This window comes from Sparus aurata, chromosome 24 (assembly GCF_900880675.1).
Source record: "Sparus aurata chromosome 24, fSpaAur1.1, whole genome shotgun sequence".
NCBI classification, from domain to species: Eukaryota; Metazoa; Chordata; class Actinopteri; order Spariformes; family Sparidae; genus Sparus; species Sparus aurata.
Genome location: NC_044210.1, coordinates 2,776,926 through 2,793,786, shown reverse-complemented (window position 1 = coordinate 2,793,786; position 16,861 = coordinate 2,776,926). Strand labels below are relative to the sequence as shown.

The following is a 16,861-nucleotide window of genomic DNA, read 5'->3' as shown; positions in this document are numbered from 1 at the left end:
TACACATCGGTGAAACTAAAAGATTCACTGCTGCTGAAACGGTGATCCATTAATCCATCACATCCAGACCTCCAGACTACTGCAACTGCATTATTGATGGTACATCATCACAGTCTTGAATGACGATTAAGAACTCTGCTGCTTGAGTGTTTGCCCACTCCCACTCCCATGACGAGAACTTCCATGGACTCCCTGCCGCACAACAGATCCAATGTAATGTGCTACTTTTTGCTAGATGCTCTAGTCGACTAACATAAAACTGTAAACTCACTCCAGTGATGGTTCTATAAACCATTTTAGGCCTTATTTACATTTAAAGTTAGAATTTAATGGGTATATGCATTTCTTTTAAAAAGATACACACCTTCAAACATATCATTGAATACCTAAGCATGTGAGCTTCCCAGTCATAACAGACTTATGTACTTTCAAGACAGTTTAATGATTCCAGTATGCAGAATTATTTAAATACACCATATGGCATTGGGTAGAAATAATACATTTACACTGCATGAAAGAAATTGCATGGTTTTTGCCATAAAACTGCATGGGATTATTATCATAAAGTGGGTGTACCAATAAATGAGAGGGTCGTGATTACTCAGAGAGCCCTTTTCATTTATATTTCTTGAGGTGAGAGGTCAAAAGAACACTTTGAGAACAGGTCTGCCAGTCTTTCCCTCGCTGAAATGTAGCCTCATTCTGGAGTCTTATTTAGCACTATTATAGACAGACTAGCAGGACATGGATGCCTGAGGTTGTGTAGTTTCATATGATGCTACCACCTTTGCCTTGGAGTAATGAGTGGGTCCCAGCTCCTTTTCTTTTCTTGTATATTTTTTTTGGCCTTTGGCTTTATCAACAGGACAGTTGAAGACATGACAGGAAACAGGTTGAGAGAGAGAGGAGGAGAGACACGCAGCAAGGGGCCCCAGGCTGGGACTCGAACCCGGGGCTGCTGCAGCGAGGGCAAACCCTCTGTACATGGGACGCCTGCTCTACCCACTAAGCTAAAAGGCACCCGGGCCTCGGCTTCTTAAAGACAGTACCGTCGGCTAGGTGATCCCATGGGTGTCTTGGGCCCAAGAGTGTATAAGCCTGAGACTTGAAGAAGAAGGTGCTGATTACATTAGAGCATGAATGAAGAAAAAAATTATGATACAGTGGTAAAGGCTGTTAACTTATTTCAACTGCATTGACAGCCTTTGACTTGAGAAATGTAATATTATATGCCACTGAACATAGCATGTTTGTATTGTACAGGCTTCCTGCAAAGGCAGACCACGGCCACTGATGATGCCAGATTGATAAAGTGTTGTTGCAACAATTCAAGATCAGTTTTGTGATTGTCTAATGGTGTAGAACATATTCAAGCATAACCAAAAAATATCAGTTCTAATTTACTTTATTATATACATATATATATAAAAAACAGCTCTTCAAATCTGCGCACCATGCAGATTTGGAAATAAATCGTAATCAGAAGAGAAAGATCTTCTTTGACTGATTATGCCTGAACATACTAAATAAACAAACTCCCTTTGTTTTCATGACTGAAAAAACTGAATAAACAAACTGACCTTAAAGACAACACAGTTACACACTCTTTTACTTTGTTTCTATTTGGCGGACCCCGCCACCTTTCTAGTTTCAAACAGTATTCGTTTGGCCCTTTGTTTCCAGAGTCATGTTGAGTAGCAAATATGCTATTAGATGATTATTTTGTTATTCAGATCACTTTCGCTAATCTCTATCATCATAAAATAGCCTGAGCATATTTTCACACTATTCAATGTTAACTAGGCTATAACTAACTAAACAAATCAAAAGTTTAGTGTATTTTTTGTGAAAAACAGGAGGGTCAGAAAAACTGGTCGTAATTCGGGACAGTCCCGAATTTAACCGAACCTCTGCTCACCCCAATATGACATTACAAATATATATATTTATTTTAATAATGAATATGGTGAGTCCAGTTCCTTGTAAAATTATGATCCATTCCAGCAGGTCTTGCAGCTACAACGCAGTGCATTGTGGGACGTGGGTTGATGTTGAAGTCAAGATGGCTGTGAACGTCAGGCAGAGGAAAGAGCCTGCAGTAGGAAGGCCGTGAATGAAGTTTTGAATAGAAAATCCTTCGTCGCTGCTCGTTGACGCCTAAACCATCGTGCTGTTGAACCTGTCTGTGGAGGACTTGACACATTCACAAACAGCAACAGGATAACAAACAACTGAGGATAAAGTCTCGTATGAATTCCGACGAGAAGGAGGACTGTGAGTGTGCGCCACCACAGGCCGAGACGAGCCCCGCAGAAGGACCATATAGGTGGGGACGCGTAGAGGAAAGAGCCGGGGATGCCGGGGATGCTAGGAGGAACACTGGGAGTGATAGCCAGCTAGCTGTTGCTGGAAGCTGTGTGGATGCTATTGTTCTGTTGTTTTTATCAGCATATTTAGGCAAATTGTATTGCAAGCATAGGTCGGTTTAAAAAATGATTTTTTTTAGTACTTTGCAAACGTGATTCTGCATTAATAATAACGTTGGTTGAACTTAGGCCAGCGGACTAGCCAGTTTATGCTATATTAGCTTGCTAAGTCAGCGTCAGGATGCCCAGGTCTCTGACATGTCTTCTGCTTGATTAGATCAAGTGCACCTCTCAGACTGAGTGGAGCTTTCTTGCTAAACGCTGTTTTGACATGCAGCAACAGCCTTTATTAACTATAGCTAACGCTACTCCTGTAGCAGAATACACTGACTGTGACCCTAATCACTGTAAGGCAAGCCAGGCTGCTTCTAGCTGCAAGGCACCGACTCCAATGTTGCTATTTAACAAGCGTGTCGTCTTATGTCGTCCTCAAGGCATACGCAATATCTGAATCAAAAACATGCCCTAATATTGTCCCAGAGTCTCTGATGCAGCCATCAGAGGGAATACAGTATGGCTTGTAATTATCATGTCAATGCAGCACATCGTGACCTTTGCTGAAGTTCTTATCGTCATTGTTTGTTTGTTCAATTAGAGATTACGAGGAGCCTGAAATAGAAAACCCAGAAGCAAGCCGAATGTAAGTAAAACATTTTTTTTCTTTCTTTTTTTTTTTTTTTTTTACAGTTTTGCACGTAGGTGTGCCTCTGACCATGGATTGAAATCTGCCCTTCTCCAACGTTACTTCAGCCCAGTCAAGCCTGTCTATGTGCTCTTCTGTTTTCATTCCCTGCTGTCAGAGCTCTGATTGTGGTTGATATAACAATGTTATGACGAGTTTAATGCCTAAACATACTAAATAAAGAATCTTTTGATATCATGACTGAATTAACAAACAGGCCTTAAAGGGCAACACAATCGCTTCCTGTTTTACACTTCTTCATCTTTCATTATAATTTATATGTGGCGGACCCTGCCACCTTTCCAGCTTCAAGCAGTGTTCTGGGGACTTTATTTTCCTCTGCTTGTTAATTCAGTCGTGAAATATTTCTGAGTTTGTATTATAGGATTTCTTCTCCAAAACTACCGGTACATAAATCTAATTTCAGGAGCATGGCTCGATCTCTAATAGCAAATGGTCTTCATCAGCATGATAGATACGGTTGAAGCTGTGAAACCAGTGGCATTCTTTGATTAGACATTGAATTAAATATGTTTAATGTGAAATTACTATTCAAAAGCTCAGATATGAACTTTCCATGCCCAAGAAAGCATCGGGTGTATTTTTATGCTGTTGTTTTTGTTTATGTTAGTAAATCTGACATATCAGTACGAGATTGATTTCAGTATTGGTGCTGCTCCCTTCCAGCAGTCATCTCATGTGGGAGTTATTGTTCCGGTCTGCAACATCTACACAGCCTAAAAAGTCCTATTTTTCCTAGAGCTCTATTATGTCTGTATTGGCAACTTGTTAATATTAAAGTGCTTGAAAGGTCACTTGAACTAGGGCATCACAATATGATAATCGATAGTTATTGCCGACAAGATCACAGATAATTTCACGTTTTTTTATATATTTTGAATAGCATATCTTAACTTGTTAATTGTCTTCTTCCTCATCATGTTCTTCTTGTGTTTATTGTAGGAGACTTTAAAGGTGCAAACAGCCACATACTTTATTGGACTTTGTACATGGTGTGCTTGTTAGGCTTATGAAAGCCATTTGGCTTAATATTATTGGCTCTATTTATCTGCTATCGTATCTGTTATCTGTTTCACCAGTATCAATAAAAAGCCAATAAGATACATTTCTCAATATCGTGCAGAAAATATCTCAACCCGATACATATTTTGCCTCCTTAACTTAAACCAATTAAACACACATTTTATGGATTTCAATTTAATGGCAACATATTGCTTTTGTCCTCTCATTTTAACACCTAAATAACCACCAGCACACAGTCATACAACTCTCTTGAGTTTTCCAATAAAATGAGCACTCACATTATAACACTGTTATAATGGGAGTCATTCTGATCTCTCCCATTCATCCCATATTGTACTAACTGCTGTTAATGAAGAATAAATTGGATTCATGAAATACTCATAACCTGTTGTGTCTAACCTCTGAATGCAGGAAGCGAGCAGCTGCCAAACATCTAATAGAGCGCTATTACCACCAGTTAACGGAGGGCTGTGGGAATGAGTCGTGCTCCAACTCATGGTGTGCCTCATCAGTTGGCTTCAACCGCATGGATAACAACGCAGCAGCGGTCAAAGCCTTGGAGCTCTACAAGGTTAACGCGAAGCTATGTGACCCCCACCCCTCAAAGAAAGGCACTGCCTCCGCCTACCTGGAGAGCAGTGCTCACAGCAACTCAGCCTGCAGCAACAGGAAGATGAACCATAAAGATGTCCACTCTGTACGGGATAATTTCAAAGGTGAGTTGATGCCAGACACTCAGAATTTACACATTGTTGTGCTGGTGAGAGACAAAGAGCAGAATACACTGTTTTCCCTTTTACTTTTAACCTTGTTGATTCCGTATGTAGATGTAAATTACCTGACGGAGGAGAAAGTCTATGAGATCTTGGACATCTGTGGAGAGAAGGAAGATTACTCACCTCTGATCAGGGTAATAGGTCGAGTGTTCTCCAGTGCTGAGGGCCTGGTGCAGAGTTTCCGGAGGTCCAAACCACACACCAAGGAGGAGCTCAAGTCCCTTCAAGGTAAGGATGAGGACAAGGATGAGGATGAGAAAGAGGCAGCTGCCTGCTCTGCTACAGCCATGGAGGAGGATTCCCCCGCCTCCTCTTCATCATCAAGGCTCGGAGAGGGCTCCTCAGGGGAAAATGATGTCCAAAAGCTTGCCCCTGATGAGGTGTCGGTGGACATAGAAGCAGTGCGGCGGGTCTATGAGCGCCTGCTGTCCAATGAAAAGATAGAAGCCGCCTTCCTGAATGCACTGGTCTACCTCTCACCCAACGTAGAGTGTGACCTAACGTACCACAATGTGTATTCACGAGACCAGAACTACCTGAACCTGTTTGTAATAGTGATGGAAAACAGTAACCTCCACAGCCCAGAGTACCTGGAGATAGCACTCCCACAGTTCTGCAAGGCCATGAGCAAACTCCCACTGGCAGCTCAGGCCAAGCTTGCGCGCTTGTGGTCCCATTACAGTGCCGAGCAGATCCGGCGCATGGTGGAGACCTTCCAGCAGCTCATTACGTACAAGGTGATCAGCAACGAGTTCAACAGCCGCAACCTGGTCAACGATGATGATGCTGTGGTGGCGTCCACCAAGTGCTTGAAGATCGTCTACTATGCAAACGTGCTGGGTGGCGACCTCGACATGGAGCACAACGAGGAAGAGGATGAGGAGCCCATCCCAGAGTCCAGCGAGCTCACCCTGCAGGAGCTTCTGGGCGAGGAGCGGCGGAACAAGAAGGGCCCTCGGGTGGACCCTCTGGAGACGGAGTTGGGGATCCGAACTAACGATTGTAGGCGGCCACTCATTCCCTTTGAGGAGTTTGTCAATGAGCCTCTGAACGAGGTGCTGGAAATGGACAAGGACTACACATTCTTTAAGGTTGAAACTGAAAACAAGTTCTCCTTTATGACCTGCCCCTTCATCCTGAATGCTGTCACCAAGAACCTGGGTCTTTACTACGACAACCGCATCCGCATGTACAGTGAGAGGCGTATTACTGTGCTCTACAGCTTGGTGCAGGGTCAGCAGCTCAACCCCTACCTGAGACTCAAAGTGCGCCGAGACCACATCATTGATGATGCTCTGGTCAGGGTATGTGTGTGCTAGTTCAATACATGACACTGAATTCTCTTTTTCCAAGACATTTTGTTTAATCTGACACATTGCACTGATCAATTTTTCTTGTGTTTCTGTAGCTGGAAATGATTGCGATGGAGAATCCTGCAGACTTGAAGAAGCAGCTGTATGTGGAGTTTGAAGGAGAGCAAGGTGTTGATGAAGGAGGTGTTTCCAAAGAGTTCTTTCAGCTGGTGGTGGAGGAGATCTTCAACCCAGATATTGGTAAATAAGAAACATGCAAACACGCAACAACTAGCATTTATTTTGCAAAGTGTATTATATGAGTAGGAAACGCACTTGATTAGCCATATCTCAGCAGCTAAATTGGTTGTTTTAACCATATTAATTGCGATATGGTTCAGCAAGGACTTGGCTTTTCAATAGCATTCTATATAGCATTGCAGGACTAGGACCTGAAATTTCATGTGCAACAACGATTTCATTGCCCCCTGAAACTGTGAGTATTATCATGTCAAGGTTGAACAGGAAGTAACTCTTTTAAAATGTAGAGGAAATTTACACTGGACAGTTATAAAAATTCACCTTGAACATACTTTCATTTTCTGTTTGAGTGCTACAGTGGTGTGGTGGCTGGGTGAGCGTTGTTGCAGTCATATGCATTGTGCAGCGGGATTGCAGTCAGGTGACTGGAATGTGGAAATCCATTGCAGTCAGGACTTCTTGGTCTTCTTTGGTCTTCAAGTAGTTCTTGCAAAGCTTTGATGTGTGTTTCGCTGGAGCTTATCAATCCATCTCCACAAAGATGTAAACCAGAGGGTGAAACATGTCTCTGAAGAGTCATTTCTGTGCAGGTGTCCAACTTCAGAGGAGACAAAACAACCGCAAACTTGAATATTCACCATGTTTCCCTGGACTTGGGCGATATGGCATAAAATATAATCCTGATTCCCCCCCCATATTGATCGATATTTATCACGTTATAAAATTTGATCATGCTGCCAGTTTGAAGACAATAATGACTCAAGTATGAAGAAACTACACGGTTTATAAGTGGTCAGAATTTGAGCCATTCTGTTTAAAGGGTAGCCCAATAAAATTATTCAATCCCCATTTAAATTAGCTGGGCGCTAAACCGGAAGTAAGCCAGCTTGGATCTATCCATATCGAGTAAAAATGTACCAGGCATATCACTGAAATCAGCATAAATTTAATCCTGATCCCAGTTCGAGATCGCCCAGCCCTTAATGTCTCCCTATTGGTTTGATACGCTGGGCTTTCATCACACTTCTACACCACAACCGACACATACACGCAGATTTAACACATCTTGCTAAAATAAAGCGTTTGAGTCTTTTCACATCACCAGGACCTGTGTCTGTCTTTCTGTTTTTCCATGCATGGAAAAACAGGGAAAAGTAGACAGTAGCAGATCATCAGACTTCATCCAGAAGACGTTAAACTTGTTTTAATAAGTCTTACTAAATGATATTCTGAATTGGACACATATTTTTTCGAATGCTAATAACCGAAGTTAAGGAGTGAGACATCTCTGTTGAGAGTTGCACTTGTGCACTACAAACCACTGACAACGGATACTTTACCATATCTTTATCTTCAATCTTCAAACTCGGCACCAGCTGAATGATGTTCACAGACTGCTTGACAGAGACGGGTGGAAAGATATTTTAAAAAGCATTAACACACATCACAGCTTTGCTCCTGAAAAAGCTTCAGGATTCATTAGTGTCTTTCATATAGTCAGTACTGTATTTGTATTTCTTTGTCAGGTCCTCCTGCAAGTCTTGGTAGTAATAGTGGGGTTCTTCTCTGCTGTTGATTATTAATGTCTTATTCTGGGGAAATCCTGCTCTTTGTTCCCCGCCCAGGAAGGTTTGTTGCTTTACAGAAAGTCTTAAACTTGTATGTAAATTGTTTAACTTTGTCTCTTGGAACTTGAAGTTTCTTGCAAGTGTTTTTGTAGTGTGTGTGTGTGTTTGTGTTTGTGTGTGTGTGTGTGTGTGTGTGTGTGTGTGTGTGTGTGTATTAACACTTTCCCTGTGTCATCTATTCCACCTGCAGGCATGTTCACATATGACGAGCGCACCAAACTGTTTTGGTTCAACGCATCATCCTTTGAAAATGAGGGACAGTACACTCTGATTGGCATTGTTCTTGGTCTGGCCATCTATAACAACTGTATCCTGGATGTCCACTTTCCTATGGTGGTGTACAGGAAGCTCATGGGCAAGAAAGGAACTTTCAGGGACTTGGCTGATGCCAACCCGGTAAGAACTGCCTCACTAAATGTTCTAATTCTTTAGTTGGATAGCTAATAGGGCTGGGTTTAACATAGCAATGCTAATATCAGTAACCTTAAATTAATGAGATGCCTATAAAGTACCAAATTTTGTGGATTTGGAAGTTTACTTTTCCGAACAGCCATTTTTGTCACTTGATAAGCAATGCTACATATGATCTGACTGTGTTGCATAGGTTCTGTACCAGAGCCTGACGGAGCTGCTAGACTATGAGGGCAGCGTTGAAGACGACATGATGATCACTTTCCAGATTTCCCAGACAGACCTGTTTGGGAACCCACTCATGTACGATTTAAGGGAAAATGGGGACAAGATTCCAGTCACAAATGAAAACAGAAAGGTGAGCCAACAGAAGATGGAAGGCATATTTAACTATTAAGTCTTTTTCTTGAGGTCTTGAGTTGTTCATTCTTATTTTTGGCGTGGCGGTAGTACTTCGACTGTGGCGAAGCAAACCATTACTGTTCTGTCAACAAATCATCTGACCAATTTTACCCATCCCATACTGATCGAGTTTGTTAAGATTTAATGATGTCATTTTTAATTGGATTTGGGTTAATTGACCGAAGGACAGTTTGACAACAGCTATAAACATTCATAAGGATTCTTTCATGTTTATGACAGTGTAATGTCAGTCTTATGAACACACCTTCAAATAAAGTGCTTTATAAATAAAGTGCTTTTTTTCTGGTAAGACATTTTTTGTGATGAGCTTTAATTCCATTCATTTGTATTGTATTGACATTGCGGCATTTTCAGTTGTGAAGGAACAAACTGTGTTATTTAATTAAAGATTAAGCTATCTTCGAAGCTACTTTCCAATAGCATAAGTGGGGATCAGAGTTGGCATTTATTATTTAAACATTTGATAGTAACAGTCCCTGTTGATGTGTGTTTGTGCAGGAGTTTGTGGCCCAGTATGCAGAGTACATGCTGAACAAAAGTGTGGAGAAGCAGTTCAAAGCGTTCAGGAGAGGCTTCCACATGGTCACCAACGAGTCGCCGCTCAAATATCTCTTCAGACCAGAAGAAATTGAGCTCCTGATCTGTGGAAGCAGAGTGAGATTTGTTTCCACCAAACATTTTACATTTTCCCAATTTAAATTAGAAATGTATTTAATTTCCAATCATTGTTTTGTCTTTGTCACGCACTGCAGAACCTGGACTTCCTAGCACTTGAAGAGACAACAGAGTATGATGGAGGTTACAACAGAGATTCTCGAATCATCAAGTAAGACACTGTGGATGCTCTCTGATGAGGGGATTGGTATAGATATTATTACATCCATTGTATTTTGAAATGCGTACTCTGCACACTCTTAACTGTCCGGTGTGTTTTTATTTGCATTGAAGGGAGTTTTGGGAGACGTTGCACTCGTTTGGTGAGGAGCAGAAGCGTCTCTTTCTGCAGTTCACCACTGGCACTGACAGAGCACCTGTGGGTGGGCTGGGCAAGCTGAAGATGATTATTGCCAAGAATGGCCCTGACACAGACAGGTGAGCTTGTGAGCCTTTATTTCTACAACGCTGATTACAAAAATGGTGTGACACTGAAAAACATCAGTAAAAACATTATGTAATAATTAGCTAATCCTTTTTTACATACAGAAAATTCAAATGCAAACAGTACACTGTCAATAGGACCTTTTCACAAACTATAATTATTAGCCGTTTTTAGACAGGGCACCAAGCCGCCAATCTGCCCGTCCTTTTGGCGGCTCGGTCCGCGGTTTTAGACAGAGGGCGGCAAATTGTGGGTCTGTTTTGGTCCGCCGATTTTCCGCCTCGGAGGGTAAACTTATTTCCGCCTCGCCTGCTATCTAAAAACGAGGCGTCAATGTGCCGGCCTCTGTCTGAGGTGGGAGGAGGTGTCAATGACCTGCACTGTTGTGCGAACCACAGCCGGGGAGTTTTAAAACCAAGAAACAGCTGATCACAGCAGTCAGTCCATCACTTGCTGACGTCTCCTCGGTCTCTGTAGCTGTTGTGTTAGCTTGTTGTTGTGTCGGCAAGCTAAGACCGGTCGCTACTTTCAAATTAAAAGCCCCCCCCCCCCCCCGCTAAGAACCCAGGTCTAAACTCCAATGGGGTGCAATGTAAAGCTCTTATTTTGAAGTCATTTTCGTTGTCACCGTTCACAGCCCAACTTCGAGCTTCACGTCACGTCACATGTTTACGCCTACCTCAGAGGCGGCTTTGGAAAAGGAGGAATATCACGCCTCCGTTTTAAAAAGACAGGCCGGCACATTGCCATCCTTACCTTGGAGCAAATGTGCCGCCTTTTCTATCTAAAAAGGGCTATTGACTGAACAAACTGACACAGACAGGTAACTACTGTACATTTACATCATAAAGTAATTCTCCACTCCATGAAATCCCTTCCACGCATTACTCTGGTGAAAGGGAATATATGGGCTAACGTTAAATCTTTGTGGCCCCGGCAGTTATGTTAAACGTTGGAACAGCGGATTTGACCGGAGGCTGACAAGTGTAGCATTCAAGTCATATCTACTCTCACATAGACAGACCTCTCTCATCTGACCCGTTTTCAGTTTATCTCGTCTCAGATATATAATGTGACAGCATCACCTTGTCCATGATAGGGACAGGACACTGAAGGGAGCCAGGCAGGCAGGAACAGAAGTCTTTCTGTTAATGTTACATTACTTGATACTGTACTTAACCAATGTGGCGCTCTGTCTCCCAAATAATCCAGCCAAGTAACTATCCATCCATTCATGGAATGAAATTGCACACTTTAGGATCCTCGTTACCCAGGGAATATATACAGTCAGCTGTTTGGTTCGTTATATATTGGTCTTTAAAAATACACTATCAGTCAACCTCTATGACAAAGACAATATATTTAATGTTTAACTTCATCAGCCTCATGGATTTGACTAAAGACCATCTTGTCATTGCCTAGGAAGACTAGGCAACATCTAGTTACTAGTTAGTACTCAGTGCTTATGGGTCAGATTGCACCCATCTTCGCACCCAGCCTTTATGTTGATGAAGTTTCTTGAAAGAAAAGTTCACCCAAAATGAAAATTCCTCTCATGCCAGTGGAAAGTCAGGTGAAGTCTTCAATGGATGCTTGAGCTTGGCTGTGCATCAACAGTGGGATCTCTGGGCTTCTACAGACTGGGTTTAGGAGTATGCTGCAACAATGTTTTGTTGTGGTTTGTCGTGAATTTTCATTTTTGGGTGAACTGCATCTTCAGTGTGTTCTGTTTGATGCTGATCTGTGTGTGATAGTTGGACGGAGGAAAACTGACTAGCTGTGTGCTGTTTTGTCTTGGCAGGTTACCGACGTCTCACACTTGCTTTAATGTGCTGCTGCTGCCTGAATACAGCAGCAAGGAGAAGCTGAGGGAGAGACTGCTGAAAGCCATTACCTATGCCAAAGGGTTTGGCATGCTCTGAGCCCCTGCTACAAACACACAGCAAACGGACTCCTTCTCAGAAAGCCCATCAAACCCTGCCCCGCCCTTTATCAGACACAATCTAAAAGGTGACAAAAGACAGACCAGAGTATGTTTGGAGGAAATGCAAGTCAATACTGAAAGAAGAGAAATGGTTCCAATAGAGCATTGTAGTAGTTCCTTTACTGTGCCTGCATCATCCCACATCAGTCAGTGTAAGCACAGAGACCTCCTGATCAAAGTAACCACCCCCACATCCACATGATGTGAATGTGCTGCAGCCTCCCCATCGGTTTTTCTATGTACAGAGAGGATCATTTTCCTTATTATTTATTTTAAGGTTAAAATGGGTTATTTTTCATGCCTGCCTGTTGTGATAGATTCCCTACTTGGGGAAATGGGAGGATAAATATGATATGTAAATGGAAATTTGGGAAGACGCATTAGCATGTCAATATAAACCCCATTTATTGAACAAAACTGTGTTAGAGCAGCCCTGAACTTCTGTTCACAGACCATTGACAGAGGAAATCTAATCTTAGAGTAGTCTTTACTCCAAAATATTACGTTCCCCACAAAGAGCTCTCACTGACCATTCCACTCACTGTCAGCGGCTATTGTTTCTACCAAGTCCATTTTTGATCAAGGTAAGCATCTGGAAAGTTACTGTCTTTTGGTCAAAAAATGGCACGTTATGAAGTAGCTGTTTTTTCATTTTTGTTTTTGGGCCTTTTTTCCTTTTTGGGGAGGGTGGGGGTGACACCGCAGGTTAGATTAAAATCTTGTCAGAGCTGTGTAAGTGCACTTAGACATTCTCAGAATGTTTGTTTTTTGGCCACAGGTCGCCATGATTGTTTGAAGCATTTTATTTCCATGTCTTCCTGTGTTAACAATTCTAAAATAAAAAACAGTATTTATATATCAGTGCGGTTGGAACTACAATACCGTGTTGTGCACGTTTTGGAGGATGTACGCATGTAGACCAGTCACTGGTGATGTTCTCCAACGCGGACATAGAGCTCTTCTTGTGCCAACCTGTACAGGCAGTTGATAGGTGAAACCCCAGTAAGCACTTTGTGTTGTTGTATCTGGCTTAGTCTTGTATCAATAGACAGCTCACACTGCAGAGTCTCTGTTCAATATAATCCAAGTTTATATGGAACCTCCACATGTAGTCAAGAAGGCAGTGTGTTACTGATGAAGGAGACCTTTTCATTGTCACTGTAAATCTTTAGTCCATTGGACCGAAGTCTCTGGCTGTGGTTACGCCTGTCTTTTAAATACAACATGTATCATCTGACCCCACACCATGACCTGACATGTCTAAGTGTTTAAATAAACAGTGCCATGCCAGATCTCCTTGTGGGTGCGCTGGCTGTAATCGTACACTGGGCAAAGGAAGGACAAAAGTCTTAGCACAATCTGAACAAGCTGATTGTTTTGTCAAAGCTGCAACCCAGGGTCGGTCAGTCCAGAAGCCTCAGAGCCTTTAAAAAAAACCCTGATATGTTCCTAACAAGTCCCTTCTTACGCCGTTAGACCCACAGTGGAAAACAATATCAGTGTGAAGCTGTTATTTGGTCTGATCGCACTGATATTTGTTAACAAACATTTAAGAGAACATTGACATTTTGAGAGATGCGTGTGTTATCTATCATATCTTCCATCAAATGAGAGGATGAACTTAAATTTCATCGCGATTGCATCCAGAGTGTCTCCCATAGACTGGAAGCAGGCAGAAACAATCAACCCAGCTCTGTGCAACAGATAGTCCACCTTTCAAAAACTCTGTAGCTGTCATATGATATCTTATAGGTCAAAGCATGTTGAAAGGTGAGGCTGACCCCGTCCCACTGTTTCCAGTCTCCGTTCTAAGAAAGGCTCAACATGTCTTGAACCTATGTACCCCTAACATGGATATTAATCGTCTTCTCTGACTCTCGGGCAGACAGTACTGTATGGACACACCACTGTGATCCGATTTATATTTGGATCTGTCACAATAAAAACAGGTGTAACCACTTTCTGTTCAACAGCATTAATTGGATAATCAACTGTAAAATAATCCCCCCACAGAACAGGAAAAGCTTCTTTCTTTTTTTGAGAGAGAGTTCTGTTATCGTTCAGTTGAATAGGCTGTATCTGTAAAGCATGATGTTCTTGCACACAGACTCAGTTCACTGGTACAGTTGTTTTTTAACAACCTGGGTCCTGTTTAGGTGTTTTGGACATGAGCCTTTTTAATTTTAGAACTCATCCTGCATTAGGGCAAGCAGCACAAGTCATCAGACTACCTGACAGGCTTTGAATGCATCTGAAGCTTAACCCGATTATTGAGACCACTTATTTGAAGTGTAAACAAAATGTAACTTTTAACAGTTTGCTGCATTGTACACATTTACAGATGGGTGACTCCAATAAGGAGGCCTGCAAAAGCCACCCTAACCATAACCCTTACCACAAACCATATGCTGTGTTTAAGAAATTGAATTCTTTCTACCATTCCATGCATCCGTTGGGTGTCCAGTCATTTCAATTTCAAAATGAGAATTATACGGCAAACTCTTGAAACTAATTGGAGTTTTATTAACCATCACATTGTACTTTTTGTTTGCTTTCATTCTGTCCAAGTGAGATTATCATAACCTTTAACCTAACCTGACTACCAGAAGAGACATTTTAGCACTGAAGCATATACACTTTAACTTGTCAACACATGGATTCTTTAACATGTACCTTTTGTTTTGCCTCCAGATAAGTGGTTGTGATAACTGAAGACAAAAGCTTGTTTTACCACTCATAGTTAACCATACACACTGCTATTTGGCTGTATTAACAGTTTCCTCTCATCTTCAAATTTGGTATTAAATAGTACAGAATTGATGTCAAAATAGCCTCATAACTTGCTAACTTTTTGAACTTTCAACCAAGTCTCAGTAGTAATTGGTAAATGGAGCTAGTTTAGGTGTCATTGTGTGACCTACAACTGGTCATACACAGGGGGAGTTAACTCTCTGTGTTTGTTCACAGGTTTCCATTTACAGTTTGTCTGATATTGCAGTATTTGTGTTGTTCCCAGAACATCATACACAATCATTGCAACTGACCAGTCACACTGTTGTAAAGTCATAGCTTTCCTGTTGTTGTTCCTGGATTGCCACGTAATCCCAAATTCCACCGTTTTTCATCTGGACCGTGTACTAAAGCTGGTCTCTTCCAAACAAAAAACATAAATATGGGCGGTGATAAGCTGCTTTTATAGTCGATAATCGACTATAGTATGGTCGTTTTTCAAAGAAAGTTCCTGTCCTGTTCGTAACAAATTATTAAACTGTTGCCATTTTACTTTTACACTAAGTTTGAATCATTTTTGTAGTTTTCTGTCAGTTTGTTTAGGTTTAGGCAAAAATGGCTTGGGTCTAAAAACCCCAAACCAGTTCTCCCAAGTGTTTATCTTTCTGGTCTTTCGCCGGGTTTGCAAAGCTATGACATCATAAAAATGTGACTGATCAGTTGCAATGATGGTCCCCGGAGCGACATTAATTTTAATGTTCCAGGAACAACACCAATGCCTATAATCAGATCGTTTCCCCATATACAACCATCTTACTGTCATGTAATCTTTTATTCTCTTACACCTTATTCTCAACAGCCAGCATTATTACACCTGAACTGTCTCTATTCCCTGATGAAAACCAAGAGATGTTGAAATCTGACCTGAAATATTTAAAAAAAAAAAAAAAAAAGACGTTCCTATTACCGACCTAATGTATCTTTGTTGACTAGAAGTGAAACGGTAGAAAAGGTTAACTGAATTGATGCATTCAAAGCTTTACAGTCTGGTGACGGTACCTGACAAGTTGTTCAGAGCAGATGGGGATGTGTGTGTGTGTGTGTGTGTGTGTGTGTGGCGCGTGTGTGTGTGGTGTGTGTGTGTGTGTATTGTCATGGGCACGTGAGTGGTGGTTGTTGGAGGTGGAATGTGTGACTTCTTACTCAAGACACTGGTGTGTCTAACCATGAGGTTCCTGCTGTCCTAGTGATGTGTCTGCAAGAGGACTATCTGACTTTTTGAAACACTGCTCAGCCTGTGAGCATGATGGTACCCACAAAATGCCACTAAACCACAGTGCTCAGACCGCAGCAGTGCACAACAACCCTGAGCCATTCTTTCTGTTCCATTGCTCCTGCTTTCCCATCTTCATGGTTTCAGCCAGACCTGGGCAAAATGATGTTGGAGAACACCTGTCATTGCTTGTTTTAGCCTTAATTGGAGACACTTTATAGACAGTACAAAGAGTGCCTGAAAATGTGGACTAACTGGTCAGTGTTTGAGAGTCACTACAGCGTACAGTATGTTTGTGCAATTAATGACTTAGCTGGCATTGTTATACTGCAGTACACCTCAATCACATGGAACTCTGTGCAGGTTAAAACAAAGGATTAATTACAACTGTTATTGAGCCTAGGTCTGGTTTCAGCTGTTTAACATTACTCTGTACCTCTGTTTTGTAATGCTGAAGATGCTGCTCACCTGGACATGTGAAAGGGCTCTAGAGCCTAGTGAAGGTAAAAGGTGAGAGGTCAACCTGATCTTGGAAAGGGAAAACGGTTTTCGTCGATTGGTTTGACTCCACAGTTACATTCTAGATACAAACCGATGAAAGGCTAAAAGTATCCAGTGTTGTGAAAAACATGCTAAATAAAGATGACTGCTTTTTTCCAAACTTGTATTGCCTTACAATCAATCCTGATTTGAGTCCACAGGTCCTTTTTGATGAAAATGAATCACACCCATGTTCACACCACGTTGCTGTGTATATAGAATGATTGTAGGTACGGAACATCCTCTGACATTTCCTCTGTCTCTCTGCTCAGTACGCTCAAATATGAATGTC

General features: G+C 41.7%; 1 protein-coding gene across 1 annotated transcript; it reads left to right on the top strand.

The window, feature by feature from the left end:
* The first annotated feature begins 2,019 nt into the window (after nt 1–2,019).
* On the top strand, nt 2,020–16,694 carry LOC115576994 (ubiquitin-protein ligase E3A). The gene is made up of 11 exons (XM_030409732.1): nt 2,020–2,326; nt 3,022–3,066; nt 4,564–4,868; nt 4,980–6,232; nt 6,337–6,481; nt 8,300–8,505; nt 8,714–8,878; nt 9,442–9,597; nt 9,696–9,769; nt 9,892–10,035; nt 11,844–16,694. The coding sequence occupies exons 1-11, from the start codon at nt 2,250–2,252 to the stop codon at nt 11,962–11,964; spliced, it is 2,691 nt and encodes an 896-aa protein (XP_030265592.1). The 5' UTR covers nt 2,020–2,249; the 3' UTR covers nt 11,965–16,694.
* Nucleotides 16,695–16,861: the final 167 nt, after the last annotated feature.

Bases quoted from the DNA above. Each gene is read 5' to 3' on its own strand.
- LOC115576994 (XM_030409732.1), top strand. From the start codon at position 2,250: ATGAATTCCGACGAGAAGGAGGACTGTGAGTGTGCGCCACCACAGGCC. The intron at 6,233-6,336 runs GTATGTGTGTGC...GTGTTTCTGTAG, and splicing joins TTGATGATGCTCTGGTCAGG to CTGGAAATGATTGCGATGGA. The intron at 8,879-9,441 runs GTGAGCCAACAG...GTGTTTGTGCAG, and splicing joins TCACAAATGAAAACAGAAAG to GAGTTTGTGGCCCAGTATGC.